The 19,963-nt window shown below is 37.5% G+C and overlaps 4 protein-coding genes across 4 annotated transcripts in view; 1 reads left to right on the top strand and 3 right to left on the bottom strand.

Moving 5' to 3' along the window:
- The window catches only part of LOC101312889 (group 2 truncated hemoglobin YjbI-like), a 771,661-nt gene that overhangs the window by 367,914 nt on the left and 383,784 nt on the right, over positions 1-19,963 (top strand). The window lies entirely within an intron of this gene.
- LOC101291498 (probable flavin-containing monooxygenase 1-like) lies at positions 1,330-3,988 on the bottom strand. The gene is made up of 5 exons (XM_004292843.1): positions 3,497-3,988; positions 2,956-3,196; positions 2,307-2,485; positions 1,852-2,201; positions 1,330-1,678 (listed from the first exon to the last, which is right to left on the bottom strand). The coding sequence occupies exons 1-5, from the start codon at positions 3,986-3,988 to the stop codon at positions 1,330-1,332; spliced, it is 1,611 nt and encodes a 536-aa protein (XP_004292891.1).
- Positions 9,412-12,411, bottom strand: LOC101297691 (3-ketoacyl-CoA synthase 10-like). The gene is made up of 3 exons (XM_004291199.1): positions 11,970-12,411; positions 10,761-11,389; positions 9,412-10,374 (listed from the first exon to the last, which is right to left on the bottom strand). The coding sequence occupies exons 1-3, from the start codon at positions 12,390-12,392 to the stop codon at positions 9,804-9,806; spliced, it is 1,623 nt and encodes a 540-aa protein (XP_004291247.1). The 5' UTR covers positions 12,393-12,411; the 3' UTR covers positions 9,412-9,803.
- LOC101291211 (DNA cross-link repair protein SNM1-like) lies at positions 15,605-19,382 on the bottom strand. Its single transcript, XM_004292842.1, has 10 exons — positions 18,834-19,382; positions 18,626-18,763; positions 18,146-18,541; positions 17,915-17,978; positions 17,543-17,760; positions 17,332-17,445; positions 17,043-17,148; positions 16,629-16,840; positions 16,215-16,324; positions 15,605-15,850 (listed from the first exon to the last, which is right to left on the bottom strand). Exons 1-10 carry the CDS (start codon positions 19,380-19,382, stop codon positions 15,706-15,708), a joined length of 2,052 nt encoding a protein of 683 aa, XP_004292890.1. The 3' UTR covers positions 15,605-15,705.

Genomic DNA, 19,963 nt, shown 5'->3' with positions numbered 1-19,963 from the left:
CTAAAAGGAAATATAATACTGTAAGGAAATGGTTTTCGTTTCCTTCTCTAAAAAGAAAAAAGAAAATGCTTTTGTTTCATCGGTAGGGGTCGTCAATGAGCCCAAACTAAATGGGCTCGGGCCAGAGCGGACCGGGCTACGACTAATATTTTAAAATTTAGAGCCGGGTCCAGTCGGTCATATAAAAATATCGGGTCTTGTGGGCTTTTACAGAGCAGGTCAGGGCCTACTATATTTATATGTAAAATAAATTTATTAAAAAAACTCAATACCATTTGGTCTGATGGGATTAGTCTCTTCTTTATAAGTGAGAGAACTCACGATATACTCGATGTACTTGATGTAGCATTTCAGTTGTTTGTAGTTTGTATGATAAAAAAAATATATATATATATGTTAATGTTTAAACTAAATGTAATAAAAAATAAATAAAGGTATAACATAATCCATTATTAGTTCACAAATTCAACTAACAATTTTATAAAAAATTAATATTAGAATTGAACGAGTTTTTTAAGATAAGTTTAACAGGCTTTTATAGACATGTGATAGGTCAGCCTGCAAGCCACGCCGAAATGGGCTAATCTATGGACCAAGGGTTTTTAGACCCGCGGGTTAAATGATGACCCCTCTCGGTTATTGGTCATAAATAGATCATGTTTAACAGCTGGTATACGCTGTCGTCAAAGTGGGGCCAGCTACGTGGCAGCACAATGTCCATGAAATTTGAATTTGAAGGGGAACTATGTAAAATTACAACTTAACTTTCGTCGCTGCATTTCATTCCCACACCTGTCATTGCCAACAACCCTACAAATTACAACAATGCAAAACAGGATTCCTTTTTTACCTAATAATGAATTCAGGGAACAATTGGTTTTTCCAGTGGTGTTTCTGTCCTGGTATGATCACAAAAGGCCAAAATATACATCTTCAGTTTTGTCCTGTGCATCAAATTAGGTTTATCCAAGCAGCCAGAAAGGGTTCACTCCCAGAAGTTTAGCCCCTCCTTCTTTGACTCAAGAAAAGTATGACATTCTCTACTACGAAACACAGCCGGAAACAAAATATTGCAACGGAAAAGAACCAACTACATAAACCATGCTTTTATTCTTTTTAATTTATTGATCAAACAGCATATTACAGCTTACGAATAATATAATTATAAGAAATAAATACATAGATGATAGATCAGCATCCATGGCGCTCTAATGCCCTAAACATAAGTGATATATATATATATAGATGATAGATGCATATATATATATATATATATATAGATGATAGATCAGCATCTGCTGTATGTTAATCTTGGGGTGCAAGAAAATTTTAATCCTCCTTCTCTTCATTATAGTCTCGGCTGTTATAAGGGCTAAAAGCCTCTGAAAGCCAGTTGCTCTTCCTCCAAGACTTCCACCCCATTTCTTCGCAAATCTCATCACTGTGGTTGATGCTGAAAGTAGAAATGCAGTGTCTCTTGTAAAACCTCGTCGTCCTCTTCATCACTGCCATCTCTCTGCTTATCTGATCAAGCATTTCTTTCACACTCGGAAGCTTGAACTTGTTGTCAACGACTCTTGATAGCCATTTGCACCTCAACTCTGCTGTGTGCAGATTCGAAACGCTCTCTATGAAACCCACAAATGCCATGTTGGGAATCAATGGATGGATTGTACCCCTGCAATTGAGCAATCATTCAAACAATCAGTAATGGAAATCAATGCACACTACCTTTTGTAGTCTTATTAGTCAAAATGAAAATGATGTGTATTGTGCATGGGTGTAAATTTGACCTCAACAATCGAACAACATAACATGCAAACTTGAAATCAGTATTGGTATTTTTAGTACCTGTATAAGGGCATAGTGCCAGAAGAGTCGAGCATGAGACTGCGGAAAGGCTCAGGTAATACAGATTGTAGTTTCTTCTTTCCATCATAACCAGTAGCAAGAACAACAACATCAGCCTCCAATCTGGTGTTGTCTTCAAATTCAACTCCACCATCATAAAACCACCACTTTGATGCTCTTTTGAACTTTAAGTTACCCTTGTCCGCCTCGGGAAAGAAGTTATCAGGCAAAATAGCCATCTGGCAAGACGCATAGTCCTCCAAAAATGGGTGCTCTGGTTTTAGGCCATACTTCACTAGAGGAAGCTTCCACAGCAAGTATGACTCTATGAACTTGGAAACCACCTTTCTCTGTTTCAGAAGCAAGTACCAAATTAGTTCGAATCTTCGTTTATTTGATCTGATGAATGTAGAGTAATTTGCAGTACATTAGAGAAAGGGAAATGATGAATTTACCATTGGGGATGAAAATAGGCAGAAGAGGGCTTTGAGGAAGCTCTGGTTTGGCCTTTCATGGACGAATTGAGAAGACCTTGTTGAGTAAAACAAAAAAAATGGAAGTCCCCAAATCCAATATGATGGAACAGTCCAATGCAAAGTTCTCACCACCATTGTGCATGGTTGCCCATCTGGTCCTATAAAATCCACCAACACAAAAAATATAAAACCAATTAAGCACACCAGAAAATATTATATAGAACACGTACAAGATTTGAATCCACTTGATTGTTTTGATACATTATATTTTTTGGCTAAACTCTCATATGGTGTGCTACAAATTGATGCGGTTTTAGGCTAATTTAGGTTCTTGATGATAATGCTACAATAATACTAGATCAAAGCGTGTGGTCAATTGGGTTTAATATGTTGGTATTGTCACTTTTCATACTGACAATTTCCACCAGCTTGACCATCTTGTCCCCCAAGTCCTTCTAACTTGCTTCGTAGAATCAGAATCATCAGTATGCATGATTTTATTCTCGCTTTCGGATTCTCATTAACTATGTTAATTTTACGAGTGATTAGTATATTAACTTTGAGAGTTCATAATATTGTTTGCAACGTACATGAAACAAAACATAGAAGCCGGATGCTTGATACATACCTTGGTTAGCCTCAGCACACTCGAGTGCTAAATCAATGGCGGACTTCTTGTAGCCAATGACTGCAACCTTCTTGCCCTTGACGAGCTCACGCGCAGCTTCTTGGTCTAGCTTAGAGTAGTCCATGGAGTGCATGACTTTTCCTTTGAACACTTCTTGACCTTTGTTGCGAGGGAAGGTTGGTATTCTTGGTATGTCTCCATATTTCCCGATGCACACCACAATGAACTCGAATCCATACCACTGTTTGCTCCAAAAATATATATAAACTCTAATCAGCACTCGATCAGTTTTGTAAAAATACATGATTTCGATCATATTGCTTATGATATTTCTTATATAAATGAAACCCTAAGAGATATGATCAACAATATGATATAAAAGTGTTGTGCATGCTCTGTGTTTAATAGGTTTCCCAGTTATAAGAACAATGAACATCGATCAACCATGCAAATTTTAGCAGAAAACACAAGAAGTATGCATGAAAGTGATGAAAAAACTACTGGTGCAACTTAAAACCCAATTATCAGAACATATAACAACCTCGATGGTACTGTCTGGATTGTTGGAGCTTTGAACTCCGACCACCCAGACAGGGTGGCCGGCCAAAAGATTCCCATATTCCCCGGATGTATAATTTTCAGATGAATGAGTACTGGTAGTGGTACTGTGATCATCACCTACATAGCGTATTTCCACAACCTTTGAACCAAACTTGACAAACTTCAAGAGGTCAAAGTGTGTGGCATAGCCATGCAAGTATTCCAAGACCTCAACATGAGAAGGGAAGTTTGCATTGTCTCTCTCAGACCAAGGATAGTCAGAGAACTCAAAATCGCAACGAGGGGTTTGGAGTTTGGTGGAAGCATAAGAGCAGTGTTTCCAAACTCCCCCGATCGAGTCAGTGGCCTCAAACACCACCGGACTGTGACCTGAAAGCTGTTTAGCGGCAGCGATTCCGCTAATACCAGCTCCGATGATGCCGATTTTGGAGACTGAGTGAAACTGGAATTGGTTAAGATGTTGCGCAGCCATGTTTTTGGTGTATTGCAAGAAAAGGTTGGAGAATATTAAGGTTGATATGGCGGCAAAAGCTATATATGAGATTGTAATGAACTTTTGAACGTGTTGGAGTATCGAGGGAGGTTTAGGGTATATATAGGACCGAGTGTTGACATTTTCTTCAACTAACCTTCAGTTGTATACTACAAAAATAATATTCTATTACAATTGTTGTTGGTGACTATTGGTGTATAGATTTAGTCATTCAGTGCTAGTCCATTCGCAATCTATATTATTATAAGTATTTTGCCAAGTTCTAACCTAGTTGTTAAAATCTTACATCTGTTTCATTCTACGTACCTTGTTTTGAATTTACTATATTTCACATTTTTGTGCATTTGAAACTCTAAAGCAATGCATATATGAAAATTATACAATGTGTTAACACATGTGAATGATATGATGTATTAACTTTGTAAATTAAGTCATCAAACTAGTAATATTAGTCTTTGAAGTTGTATTATGAGTAATTAAAGTTGTAAAATTTTATAGTTACAACTTTAGTAATCATGTGTTCTTAAAGTGGTAAAATATGTGTTTAAAGTAATAATTGAGTCCTTAAAGTGATAAAAAAAATTTTTTATAACTTTGAGGACTCATATTACAACTTTAAGGACTCAATTACCACTTTAAGAACAAATAAGGACTAATATTGTAACTAATTTTTTTTTACAACTCATATTACAAAATTAGGGACTAATATTACTATTTTAAGGACTCATTTTACAATTTGAGGACAAAGTTGATGCATCACATGCATTAATACACCCTAACCTTACTCATGCATGCTATATATATATATATATATATACTTAACATAGAGCTAGAATTCTAATTTTGCTCCTTATATATAATTTGTCTTTGTCACTTTGTATTTGAGTTTCAATATGTACGTAGGGATGAAAGTTAATTAAGCTTGAAGAATTTTAACCCAGAATTCTTCATATATACTCAGTTAAGATTTGATCATCTCAATAATCTTATTATCCCACATAGTTGTAGTACTTACGCGTACCTTCTGACGAATCAGAGAACATGTTAGACCCTACGACCTTGTACCATTAGTTTTTCTTATATGAAGAAAATTATTCACTGAAAAATAATAGTTATATGTGGATTAGTTAGAGACAATGATCAAGAGACCAAGACTGGTTTGAAATGAATCGTAGCGTTCCCATACAGGAATGGAAGTTACTATTAGATATTTAGATGATGAAGTTGACCATTCATGTGTTGGAGTTTAGTGATGATAATGAACTGACCAAAATATTATTAGGGAAGGTCAATATGTATGCTTTGGGATCTTCAAGTCCGCTAAATTCAATTAAAATTGAGAGAGCTACTTAGCATAGTGAATTAGTGATCGATCATCATATGTGTCCCAGTGCATGCACTAATTATTAAAATGAAAAGGGTTTATGTGTCCTAATAATTGCTTGATTATTATACTACATGATCATACGCGTTCCGTTGGATTAATTAGTACTAACTAATTGGTATGATTATTAATATATAGGGCAAGTTAAGTTAAATTAAAACCAACTCGTTCTCGACTGAGATTGAGGAGTAGTAGAAGAAGCGAGTAGGGATGATTTTGCCGCGGCAAAGACCAACGCGGTGTGTAGCACGTTGCCTTGTCCCCAAACTAACTAACTAATCCTGATTTAATTACTTCAATAACCACTCTAATTATTTTGACTTAATTAATATTGTTTTTGTTTGTTCCATTATTGTCTTTAATTGTTTTCTCGTAGAGTTAATCTGCATGCCATGATCCTGTGCCTTATTAATTACTAGATCTCCCGTTAACTGATTGTTTGCATATATGTCCCGTATGCAAATTTAGCCAGACTTTTAAGTAATTAAGCGTATATCACATTTAAAATGGAAATGAATTAAACTTCTAATTAAGAAGTTAATTTGCAACTATATATATATAATCCTTCTCAAATAAGGATATCCTTATCTTAGTTAAGGTACATAATTCTTTATTTGACATATTTTTCGATCACATTTTCTCATCTTAACCGTTCAGTATCTAAGTATATATGAGTAGAGAAATCATCTCTTTACAAATTTTCAGCCAAATTGATAATTGTTAAGACATTTAAAACTGTGATTTAGAGTCGTTAAAAGAACGTACGGTTCAGGATGATCAGATTCAGTTCATTCATTGATTTAATACATTTTCGATAGCTAGCTTAACGATTATTAAATTAACTGAAAATTTGCAAAGATGATCAAGTCATGTATATCTAAATACTGAATGATAATGATAAGAAAATATGATCGGAAAGTGGGTCAAATTAAGGAAATCCGTACCTTAACTAAAGTAAAGAGGTCCTTATTTGAAAAGACATGTATATATACACACTACTTTTAATAATTAATTGATTCATCGTTAATTTTTATTGGTGTGTGTGTGTATATATATATATATATATGTGGTATGATTATTGGCATCAATATGACATCAATATGACGTACCGTGAGCTCAACGTGATGAAATCTTCACCTGAAACTAGTAGACTTTCGATCCCTAATGAAACTATATATGATATCGATGTTGGTACAAACTTCTTTCATGGTCTTGATGCAAATGTGGAGAGAAGGCATATGTCCACGTCTTGCCGTCTTGGGTAAAATATTAATGGGCATTGAATGGAAGTCTAATTTTGTTCGTTTTGACAATTTGTGGAATATTTATAGAACTAATATTTTACAATGTTAGAGCAATTCATGTGTGAATTTCATACAGAATCAACTATATCATAAACTAATTAATCATTCAAAGAAAAATATAATTAGTTGATTAAATTACCTGTCCATCTCCATTAGTGCAGCAGGACTGTCGTCAAAAACTTCGATTTTCTTCAGAACAGATGGGCATTATTTATGAAAAAAATTAGGTTTTCATTTCGTTTTCTTGTTTGATCTCTCGGAAGAAGAAAAAATCAAATCTAAATAAGTATTTGACTTGAAATTAATTACGAGTCAATTGACTCGGTAATTGTTGAGAAACTATACTATACCGACGTCCACGATCGAAATTAGCTTGATTAATAACATTGACCACTTGCCAATTATAAATTTTGTTTCTATGTGGATTTTCTAAACGAGCTACGGCTTAGGTTTTGGTCTTTGTTTGCTTATATATTTTCCAGATACAAAGGTCAAGATAATAATGTGCATGAAACACGTACAACGTTCCCCAGAGGATATGCATGTCTTATTTTCCGCACCCATATGTATGAATGAAACTAAATATATAAGATTCATTTGATTCAAAAACAAAAAAACTAAATAGAGTTCATATGAATTTTCTTAGTCCTCGTTGTTATCTGGTACGGAAAAAATTGTTTTGCTTTTGCCCCGATATATATGCCATACAATTAATGTTTGCGCGCGCACGAGCTTGCTGGCTGTATGGACTTATTAGGATGAATGAGTACTCAATACGTTTGCAAATTTCATGTTTATTGGTTCTTGACTTCTTCGAGTGATGTCGTATTTCGTAGTTAATTTGATAATAAGGTTAAGCTAGCTTAGATCAGATGCTTCGTCATATACAATTAATGTTCCCTATGGGATTACTATAGCTGATCAAACTATTTTAACAAACATAATATGAATCACCTTTTATCAAATTAGAAAAAAAAAAAATTCATATACTTTGAGGCATACATACGTGGGTTTTTCTATCATACCATATGATATGATATACCTATTGTAAATGTGTCTAATTGTATGGTACATGTGGGCTTTCGAAGAGGTAAATAGTCATTACATAATTATTTAGTTGCTTATTCAATCAATGATAGCCACATATTTTGTGAGGCGCGCATGTTATACCATATGGTATACTAGAATTTTCTTACGTATACAAGGCTCTTGTAAACTTAATGCAAGTCTTATATAATCTTATGAACTATAAATTCAAAGCATTCTCAAAAAAATAAATAAATAAAAAGATTCGAAGAAATTTTCGATTCACTTGAGAGGGCATCCTTTTTATTGAACAAGCATATGTGCCACGGGCATCAGGGCACTTTATTACTTAAGTAAATTCATCACATGATCATATATAGCTATATATATTGAATTCGTGATCAGTTACTTAGTTTAATTTTAGGTCAGAGACATGCTTAATCACATTACTAGCCAGAATCATGACGTCCTCTAGTTTCCGATTCAGCATCACCACAATGGTCTTATCGACGTCCTTCAGCCCGACTTGGCAAACGTTGTTGAAGCTCGCAATGCGACTCAACACCGCACTCTTCCAGGCGTCGACATCTGCATCAATGAAGGATATCGTTGCCTTGTTAAGATGTCGCATCCGCTGTAGCGCGCTATGTGCATTGCTCAAGCTGTCGATCAAACCCACCGCGCAACTAACAAGGGCGGTTTCATCAGGCATTGCCGCCGTCTCCACAGTCTTGAGCCGCGGGATGGTGTTGATGAACTTTTGGGTGTTGCTAATCTCGCTGACAGCTAGGGTTATGGCGTCACGAGCTGCCAATCTCATGCTATCTGTTTTCTCGTGTGCCAATCTCATGCTATCTGTTTTCTCGTGTGCCAATCCCATGCTATCTGTTTTCTCGTGTGCGCTTACTACACCAATTGCTAAGACTGTGCTCGTAACTAGAACCAAGAACATGTTCATAGTCTTAGTTGCCATGGTGTAGCCTACTGTTTGATTAGATCTTCAGGTTTAGTCTCAGATGTACGTGAAGATCATCAAAGTCTGGAAGATCATTTTATACTGTGCATGCAGGATCCAGCGACTGTAGATTAAGGTCATGCTTTTGGCATGGTCTATAGATTTTGTCGAGTAAGGGAAACGAACAAGAACGAGATGGCAACCAAAACTGTGTGTGGCCTAACTTTAGGGTCATACAAACTGAGAGGCTCAGTGTTGTCGTGCCAATTATTCGGATCAGAAGAGATCAGTGTATTAAAGCTTTGGATCTTTTGCGTTGGATCAACTCTCACGTTTAATTTGTTAACTAACCTAATCAATAGTCGAAATCAAAGCATTAGGTATGAACCATATGTACGTGGTGGTGACAGCTGAACACAAATAAAAGTTAGGGTTCTGCTTATTTAGTAGCTACTAAATCTGCTAGATCTGAATTTTATGATTTCCCTTTTGTGTAACAGTGTCGACCTAACTTATAGCTAGCCGGGTCATGCTTTTATTTGCAATTGAAGGCATCAACATGTAAATTAACAAGGTAGACATAATAAGGAAGTGTTACTGCAATAAATCAGGGTCTCTGCTTGCCGTAAATACTATCAGGGCTAGCAAATTATTAAACCACTATTAAAATAGTAGCACACTATTAAAATTAAGGTAAACATCACAAGGAAATTTTATTGCAATCATTCATGGTATACGGATCAGAATACTATTTGGCACTTCCTCTTAGAAGTGCAATAACATTAACACAAGGCAAACGTTCAAAACCCTAATTCAAATACTTTGAAAAGAACTGATTTACAACATCTAAATGCCCGAGTTTCTCAACTGCTGGATGTGATAGAGGCAACCACTCCATCGCTGTTTCACTTCACATCCCAATCTGCTCCCCCACATTGAAAGAGGCCCTTCTGTATACTGGACTTATCGATGTCTTGAGTTCAAAGAGAATTAAGGGTAATAATATTATTAAAGAGAAAATAAAAGTAAAAAATTAATAAGTTTTTAGTCATCGGTACGTATCATCTAGGTATCTTCGATCAGCTTCAGTAATCTTCATAACACTAGCTTAGCTAGAGAGGAATCTCAATTCATGACTGGGTATCTTTCAATGCAATCCAGCCATGGATTCCTTGAAGGCTTCCTAACCCGGCGCATGGACCTCCAAACAATGCTGTTGCACTTGAATCCAGACCCGAACGCCAACTGCCAAACTCGGTCTCCTCTCTTCACTTTCTCCTTTGCTTCCATGTAAGCCAGCTCATACCATATGCTACTGCTCGAAGTGTTACCAAATCGGTGCAGCGTCATCCTCGACGCCTCCATGTTCTCTTCGCTGAGCTCGAGGTTTCTCTGCAGCTCATCCAGCACAGTCTTGCTCGCGGCGTGCACACAGAAGCGCTCGAATGCCAGCTTGAAATCAGGAATGTAGGGTCGACTCTGCTTGCCCGAAGATAAAGAGAGCTGTGAACCTTCTTTGTTGAACAAGTGCCTCGAGACCAATGTAGCGAAGAAGAGGAGCTGCTCCGAGAAGGGAAGGACTAGAGGTCCGAGAGTGGTGATGTTGGTTTTCAGTGCCTCACCACCGATTTCCACTAGCTCTTTGCTGATCTTTAGCCCCTTGAGCCGTTGCTCATCTTCTTCTTGGTACACACACCTGTATAATAAAAATTCAAACTTTACAGTTAGGTCCAAAATTCTGTAAATAAATGGCGTCAATACGAAAATCAATTTTTGGCCCCGAAATTTTAATTAAGCCCCTCTTGGTCTACACAAAAGGGAAACTCAATTCTCGTACTTAGGGTTGGTCCTATAGAAATTATGAATCCGAAGGACCATTTACACTATTTAGGGTCTCGATCAGACTACAATTATACAAGTTCCATGATAATGTACTAGAAAGTAGAACCGTAGACAAATTATCATACCCTAGCTATTCAATGTTGAAAAGATTGATTAGATCGATCTATGGGTGGTCACCATGTTATGCGGTTATGCACTAAATGTGTTGTAAATGTGGTTGAAAGTTGAAACCTAGCTAACCTGAAGCTACGATCGTCGGCGCCTTTATGTGTTCGAACGATGTGTTCGAGGCGATACTTGGCACGGTGGTAGTCACGGCGGCGATTGGAGAGAAGCACGGCGGAGCAACCCATGCGGAAGAAACAGTTGGGAACGAGCATAGACCTATCACTTCCCGGGTACCAATTATATCCCACCGTCTCGGTGCTCACCACCACAGCATAGTTGTTGGGATTTGCCTGAAGCATGTCCCTAGCCAAATCAACGGCTATGATCCCAGCGCTGCAGCCCATGCCACCCAGGTTGTAGCTCAAAATGTTGCCCCTCATTTTGTAGTGGTTTATGATCATGGCGGACAAGGAGGGTGTGGGATTGAATATGCTGCAGTTCACCACAAGAACACCTACGTCCTTGGGACGGACCTTGGTCTTTTCAAAGAGCTCGTCAAGTGCTCCGAACATCACCAGTGAGGCCTCGGCTCGACCTTCTTTCATGGTTGCAGTGTTCTCAGTGGAAGTGATCACTGACTTTGGGATGTAGGTCTCGTTGCCTAAACCTGATGAGTTGAGAATTCGAGCCTGGAATTCCAGGCTCTGTTCATCAAACTTGCCTGATTTTCTTGCTAGCTCTATGAATTGCTCCTTTGACACCTGAAACACATCACCAAAATAAGCTATTGTACCCACCATTCTGTCACATAGTGCTACAAAATATTAGAATCTGTTTTCCAATTTATGATTTGGTCAGCTGATAGCTACTTAGCTAGACAGTATTGTACAATTTCCCCAGAATGGAATTTCATTTTATTTTATTTTATAGGAAAATGGAGTCGAGCTCCGTTCATTGAAATACCTACAAAGGAGCTAGAGAAAATATATTAGATTTCCTGTAGTTTCAAACTTTCGATCGTTCCCTATTTCCATTTTAGAGTAGAGAATTCCTTGAACACTCCACATATAGCTAGAAAGAAAATGATTTTAGATAAGGCCTAAAATTTTAGGCCTTAAACTTATGTCGCATGCCAAATCATTTTCATCGCCAAATATATTTGATATTCCCAAGCACAAGAAACATTAACGATAAACATTATATTCTCATGAATCATATAAATCACAACAATCAACAATATTCAAGCTACTCAAATCAGTCAAATGAGAATTCAAATAAACGATTTAGCAACATATAAATAACATTTCAGATTGGTTAATTAGTGTGGCGAAAATCAAGTACCTTTAGATCATCACTAGGGCGAAAGCAAGCAAAATCAATGAGATAGATGGAGCGAGGGCGAGACATAAAGTAGACAGACAAAGTGAAGACAAAGACCCCGAAGAAGCCAAGCACAGTGGCTAGGTCATAACGAGCATCAAACCAGAGCTTCTTCCACAGCTCCTCCCTGCTGAGACTCCCAACCTCAGCACTGAACACCAGCACTAAAATAGGTATGGTGGCCAGGTATATAGCATTATTGATGAGGTGGTGGTACCCCAACTTGACGTACTTGAGGTTCACCGACTGGAGAAAGTCCGGCAGGCGCCTCCGGACCCTGACGGAGAAAGTGAGGGAGCCAGCATTGGGGCCGGAGGATTCGATTCCATTGTTGACGATCTCGGTGGATAGGAGATCTCTCTCACTAGCCATATCAACTGACATTGTTAGTGTCTGTTAAAGTGAGTTTGAAGAGGGAAGAGGCTAGGGGGTGTTATTTGTATGAAGAAGAAATGGAGGTGGTTGGGAGCTAGTTATTGCGGACACCAACCGGAAGCAACTAGATGAGGATGATTAGTTGGGAGGCTTTGAAAGAGTCTTAAATTCTCCATTTATTGTGCTTCATCGAGTCCAAATGGGAGTCTTCTTCAATCCTTGGTTGTTTCACTCGTCTGGTAAGACTGGATCGATGATGTGAGTGAGTGTGTCACATGCACTTTGTGAGTAACGAACACTACAGAGAGAGAGAGAGAGAGAGTCCTAAAATCAATGGCGATTGAAGGATGGTAGTTGAATAGACTGTGCTACGTACTGGTTACTAAGTCTGATTAGCTGTCTTCACCTTCACCATGCTTTGTTATAATTCAGCTACCATCCCTATTCAAGAGTTTTTACCAGATTTGTTTCATTTTATCCTCGGTCCATCTCCCATAGGCTAAAAGGCCAAATTTTAGCTTATAGTTACTCTCACCATAAGCCAAATTATAATTCTTAAGGCAAAAAATTTAGCTTGAGCTATTTTGTAATTTTATAAGCCAAATTTGGTTTATGGGGTTGGTAGGCTAAGCTAAATATTATTTTATTCAATTTTAAATATTGTTTTTTTAATTTACACTAGCATCTAAATTAAAAATTTGTTACTAACAAAATTTTATACAATCGTGACGATCTCGACGAGATATTTCATATGAGGCCCATATCAAATATATTTATATAAATTTTTTTTCATGGTTAATTATTGAATTAAACAAATATATAACAAAAAAAAATGGCTTTACCTTAGGATTTGGCTTACGGTGGGAGTGCTTCGTAAGCCAAAATACTCTTAATTTGACTAAAGAATTAGCTTATGGTGGGAGAATTTGGTAAGCTAAAAAAAGATTCTATAGAATATTCTTATTTAAAAGATTCTATACAAAATAAGAATATTCTTATTTTGTAAGCTAAATTTGGCTTATGGTGGAAGATGCTCTTAGGGAATGAAGAGTACTTCTTCTTCTTTTTTAATTTTTAATTTTTATTTTTTTAAGTACTGAAGTACTCTTCATTCCCAATGAAGAGAATGAACCAACAATTTTCGCTCTTGTATGATGATCAGGGCTGGTCCTGAAAGATTGAAGGCCCAGTGCGAAGAAAAGTTGTAGGCCTGTAGGCCCCTTATATCAATTTTTTTTAGATCGGTGTATGAAATTTCAAACAACAATATGAGAAAGATATTGCTACATGATAGGTTAATTAGTATTGTATAAAGTGTATTAATGTAGATTAGATGACACTTCTTAAAATTTTAATTCAATGAATATTTCTAATCTTTTTCTTGAACAAGTTGAATTTTGTTAATCTTAATATTTTACTACTCATAAATAACATTTGTAGTTTTTTTTTTTAAATAGAACACTAGTAATTTACTCAGATACAAAGTATTTAAGAAAATAAATATGATAGAATTTATGAAACAATGTTGGAAAAAAATTACTGAAACAAGCCATTGAAAAATAAATAAATAATAAACATGATATTTAAGTGATAAATATTAGCATATGAAGTTAGCAAATGAATTGATGTGCGGTAGGGATGGTTGTATTGTTTAAGATCCATTTAATCCACCTGAGTTCAAATCACAAAGGTGGGTTGGTCGAGGCTTCTCAGCTTTCGGTTCTGTTAGTTTTATTTATTTTGTTATAAGTTATAGGTTTGTTGTTTGTTTTCGATGAGAGGAAATGTAAGTCTCTCAGTGTTCTCAGTGTACTGAGTGTACTCTTGTTTCTTTCTGAATTATCCTGGATCCGCAAGCAACAACAAAACATTGGCTACTTGTCGATCAACGGATACGATACATGAATCTCATGTATTCATAACCAGGACCCGATGGTTAGACATATACGAATACTACTTGAATATGATTGCTGGTCAACATAACCATATATATATGCACAGGGCTGCTCACCTGCGGGATAACATTTAAGGGACGGAAAGGGACGAACTCACGACAACCGTTGGATTGTTAATGAAATGATCCGATGGATGCAAAAGCAAACACAATAATCAAAAACACCTTAGCCGAACCTGTCTCTTACACTCTTTGGCCGAAGACCGACTCAAATTCATTTTCTTCTTCCTCCCTCATCTAGATCAATCCTATGCCATTTACGATCAGAGCCTCTCCCTATACCATTCTTATTAATCCTCATCATCATAAGACTACATTTCTCAGATTTGCTTTTCTCTTTCTTCCTCTGTTTCACTGGGAAAATCTCGATGCAATTGGCTAGCAGTAGCCTATATATATGAATTGGGTTAATTGTCCAGAAGCATTGATGAATTCCAATAGGCAAAGACTTCAGAGATTTGATGTTCAAAACCAATCCACCCATCCTCTTCCCCTCCAATCCTCCATGGCTACTTCGTCAATTCTTTCATTTTGAATGAGAAACACCATCCATCAAAACTTCTCTATCAACCCATCACCCATTTTCATTATTGAAAAATTACCAATGATTCTAATTTCTTAACTGGATCGAAGATCATCATATTTGTACAGGAACTCTCTGATTTCGTTGGTGCTGGCAGTAACATCGTTTGAGCTCCTTAACTCTGATCAATCCCCAACTTCATTCGCATAAACTCTATCTCTCCGGCTCTGATCAATCCCCACATTCATTTTACAGAAATTCTCTCTGGTTCTCCATTGATTTTGAACTTGCAAATAGTAAGAGAGTGTTGAGCAAGAGTCTTTGGTGGACTGAAGCGCTCTTGGCCGAAGAGACAAGACAAGGATAACGAGTTTGAATATAGTGTGATTCGTGTCTCAATGCTTATGTTTTTTCATCCATCGGATCATTTCATTAACAATCCAACGGTTGTCGTGAGTTCGTCCCTTTCCGTCCCTTAAATGTTATCCCGCAGGTGAGCAGCCCTGTATATATGCAAGTAGAAAAGACGCGACCCCAACGAGCAAAGTCAGCTGATATCTGCATTTAGCAGTTCGAGCATTATATACTTGTTTATCCTCCAAAATGACTTCTTCTTCAACGCAATTCTGCAAGTCGCTGGGTCTTTCTTTTCACTATCATCAAGGAAAGAATCCAAGTCAACTAATGTGAAGCTACTAATGTCAGCCAACTGGATATGAGAATGCACTCTATAATAATCTATATATGGTGGATTGTAACTTTCATTACAGAACAGTAATACAAGTAGTATTATATTATCGGATACACCTGTTTCCGATGGTACAACTGTGATATTGTGGACAGAATTAAGAAGACAGAAGACAAATCATGGATTTTGCTGAATCTGGGCCATGATTGTTCACGCTTGGTATAATTTGTTCGGGAGACACAAGCTTCACAAATTGTCTGAGTTCTGTAAAGCTCGAATGCTCGCTGTATGGCACCTCATACCTAGAGGATAGGACAAAGAGAACATCATTTCTAATTAGTCATATCATTCATAGTTTCAGTCCCTACTGGAAAACAAGCATTCAATTTCAATTCATGGTGTTTCGCTATTCAAGCCAAAATACCGCACAGACGGAACATGTTTGATGTGAAAATGGAAAATTCCACTGCAGGGGTAAATGTTTATCACATGAATGCTTATTAGTATTGTTGAGCAATCAATAGAATTTGAGGTCCTTCACTTCTAAATTGGGGCACCAGATCAAGAATGACTAATAGTGCATATTGATCCCTGTGTGTTCTATCATTACTAGTTGAACATTCAATAAACTGATCATGGATAATCTTCAAAGAGAGTAAATTTTACCTTATAATGGTACCCTGTTGCCACCTCCTTCCAGGAGACTGAGACTTCTTCTTTCCTTTACCAAAAGTCCAACCAGTAGGAGAGAAAGCGACAATAAGGCTGTATCGACTCTGATTGTTAAGCAGGTATAAAGGAATCAGTCAACAGTAGTCACTTCTAAACTTCACTTCACAAATTATTAGGACATAGAAATCAGTAGAATTTGATTTCATGAATAGTGAACTTTAATCTAGTAACAAAATTCATGATCTGATTATACTACTTGACATCACATCAGTCAATTATCTTATCCTAATTGTCCCAGGAGTTTGACCAATGCACAGATTTGATTGCTACATCTAATAAATAATTGTCAGGATATATATGTACAAAATCAAGGTCATAACATATGACTGAAAAAGGGTTAAACCTCACCGCATATTGATTTGACACATGCTTCAGTCGCTTGAAGCTCGCTAGTGTCCACATAGGCACCACATGAATTTGGCTTTCATGTTCATTTAATGTAAACCACTGCATATCCTCCTCAGGAAAGTCCAAACATTTTAAAATATGCAGCTTTCCAGCAGTGACATAAATCTTTTTCCGGAGCACACGAGCAACCTCCAAGTAAAGGCGTTCCTTTCCTTTTGCAAAATGATAATACAACACAAGGATGGGGAGTGAGAACTGAGTAAACTGGGTCAAAGAGATAATGGATGATGCAGAGCAAGACAATGGAACAGATGCATTCAGAGGAATTTATAAGCCAAAGGATAATAGGCATGCCAACCAAGAAGATTTAAGGGTAAGAAGGTAGGAAAGAAAAGAGAGAAGTACTGAGCTTACCAATTGTGTAGCTGCCAATCAGAAATAGAGTTTTAGGGTTAAAAGTTTCAGCTTGAATTGCATCGATGACAAACTGAATTACAGCCTCCTGCTTCGGAAAGTCATACTGCAATGAATCATGAAAAAGGAATTATTTTCACTTTGGTTATAGGTATATAATGTATAAATACTTTCAAATGATAGGAACTTAGGAAGAACAATTTTGTTTAGTGTAAAAGGAAAAAGCAGTGTCAACTTGTCTCAGACAGTTGCTTTTGAAACAATGCCATAATTCATGTGCTTGAGTTACCTGTGGGTTACAGTAAGTTGTATCAAGGATGAGAGTATGAATGAAAGATGTTCGCAAAACAGACATGCTTGCTGCATCCTCACTAAAGCGAAAGTCCCCTGTATGTAGAACAGCCTAGATATACAAAAAGAAGATGAGACTTATTTTTTATTTCTTATAAGAAAAGAATACTTGACTACATGGAGTAGGTTAGGGAGTATTTCGGACGCACCTTACTGTTGGGAGGTTCAAAGAGTATAATTATAGAACCAGGACAGTGGTTTGCATCCAAGCAGGTAACATCAATACCTGCAATATTGATCTTTTGGTTGAGGGGTACAACTTGTATACTGTTCCATGGAATGCCAAGCTTCATGTTTACAAGCTTAGCTGTAATGGAGGAGCAAATGATTTTTCCATGAGAGAATGACTTTGTTAGACCTTGATAATCTGCAACAACAAATGCAATCTCCTCAAACCAGACAACCGTTGACATACAAATAACTGCATATATTCAGCCTAGGTAAAAAGATTCCATTGGTCCAACTGCAGTACATATCCAAACTGAAGTTATTTAAAAGATATTTAAAAAACAACAACTTACGGTCCATGTGAAAGTGAGTGAGAAACCAATGAGAACAATCTCGTCTAAGATATTTAAAAGCATCCTGCAAATATTAAGATATATTTTAAGTTAGCAACAATACCTGCATCATGAGAATTTATGAAGCAAGGTAAAAGCACCATAACTTATCCTTGAGCTCAAGAACAATGCATTTTAGAACAAATGACTTTGAACTCAATCAGGTGTGTTAGAAATGTCTTTGCTACTTACCACTCGAAATGGTGTTCCTGGTACACAGCACCACAAGGGAACATCCCTGAGTTTCCTATTCGTGACGTGATTCTTCACCACAGCACGTTTCTGACCAGAACCTGTCTGACGCTTTTCTACCCTTGGTTGTTCTCTAGAAGTGCTGCTAACCGGCTTCCTAGCACCACCAAATCCCGGAAAGTAATCTGTAATCAACTTGTTCGAAGCTGATTTACTACTATCACCAACTGCTCCTTCCAATGCATCACTGCGCACCGCCACTCCATTAGCACTCCTTTTTCTCTGCTGTGCAGTCTGCGCTTCAATTCCACTACTGATCCCTTCTCTAAGTTGAGCAATTGCATGCACAATCTTCTTTCGCGGACCAAGCGTTGTAATGCCAATGCTTAACAAATCCTACACACAGTAAATCAGTCAAAATCACAAATTCTGAAATTCAATCCAACAACAAAGCAAGTAAGTACATGTCAAGTCCGCTACCTCTTCAGTCAGCCACTGCAGCGCGTCCCAATCAATCTCCTCCCTCACAAAAACCTCCTCATACTTCCCCAAACCAAGCCCCCGCAGCCACTCTACAACTCGCCCCGAAGCTCTAGCCTCATCAGCAATGCCAACCCCCTACAATTAAAATCAGCATTCGCAATCAAAAAGACGAAATCTTTATACTAATACAAAAACTCATACATACATCTACAGGTCGAGCTTCTAATCTGTCAAGACAATCATTACTATGAAGCTCTCTCTCCTCATTTCCCAGCTCAGAAATATCAACCCCACAAAGAGGACACAGAACCAAACCCCCATTTTCATCCTCCACAATTCCATCTCCTTCTTCCTCAACCCCATTCAGCCTCAGCAGCACATCAATCTCCTCGAAATCCTCACCCTCACCGGAATCGAAACCCCAATCGGAAGCTCGAGGCTTGATCAACCTGGACTCTATCGAATTCCGTAAATACCCCCCTTCCGGTTTCGAAAACCCTTTCTCATTTTCCTCAGTGACGTCAGCGGCGGCAAGGTCGAAGCTTTCGGGTAGGGAATCCAAGCTGCAATCTTCGACGGAGAGTTTGGGGGTGAAGCAAAGGGGAGGAGGGATGTTTTCTTTGCCGGAGAGCTTGGGCTTTTTGGAGGGCTTGCGGCGGACTGTGGCGGTTTGGGTGAGGGGGGTTTGGAAATCGTCGTCGTCGTCATATTGTGTGGGATTGAATGAGGGCTTGAAGTTGGAGGTGGAGGCCATGTTTGGGTTTGGGTTTGGGATTGGGTTTAAATCTGTACAGTCCACACTATATGAAGCCAAACACGGCGGAAAGTTGTGAGCTTTGAATTTTGTTGAGAGAAACGGAGGGAAAAATGAGGGGATTTCCGGATTCTTATTTGTTTTCGGCCCGCCTGAAAGCGGATCCTGAATTGGAGATATATTGTCCGTTCAGATGATCCAACGGATTAAAATAGACCACACCCGTCAGCTTTTTGTTTTGCAATTTTTTTTTTTTTCAGAACCTGACCGTTTAAACTTTAAATGATGGAAACTACATTGCGCTCAAATCGAACTCTAAACTCTCAACTGATCTCATACATTCACTGTGTTTATCTCTAGTCTTTTTTTTGTATAAGACCTCAATTCCATAAATTATAAGTATCTGATTCGGTTTTGTTCAAGTCCATCGTTTAATTTGTTGGATATTAAGGTTGATCTCAAATACAATCCGGTTTATGTATTTGAGAACCTTTTACAACTTAGGTTTAAAGATATGCATGATCTATGTGAGGATGAAATTCATATCAAATAATCATGACACAACCTTTTTTGTGGTTATT

This window comes from Fragaria vesca, linkage group LG2, assembly GCF_000184155.1.
Source record: "Fragaria vesca subsp. vesca linkage group LG2, FraVesHawaii_1.0, whole genome shotgun sequence".
NCBI classification, from domain to species: Eukaryota; Viridiplantae; Streptophyta; class Magnoliopsida; order Rosales; family Rosaceae; genus Fragaria; species Fragaria vesca.
Note: the sequence above shows the minus strand (reverse complement) of the source record. Positions and strands in the feature narration are given on the sequence as shown.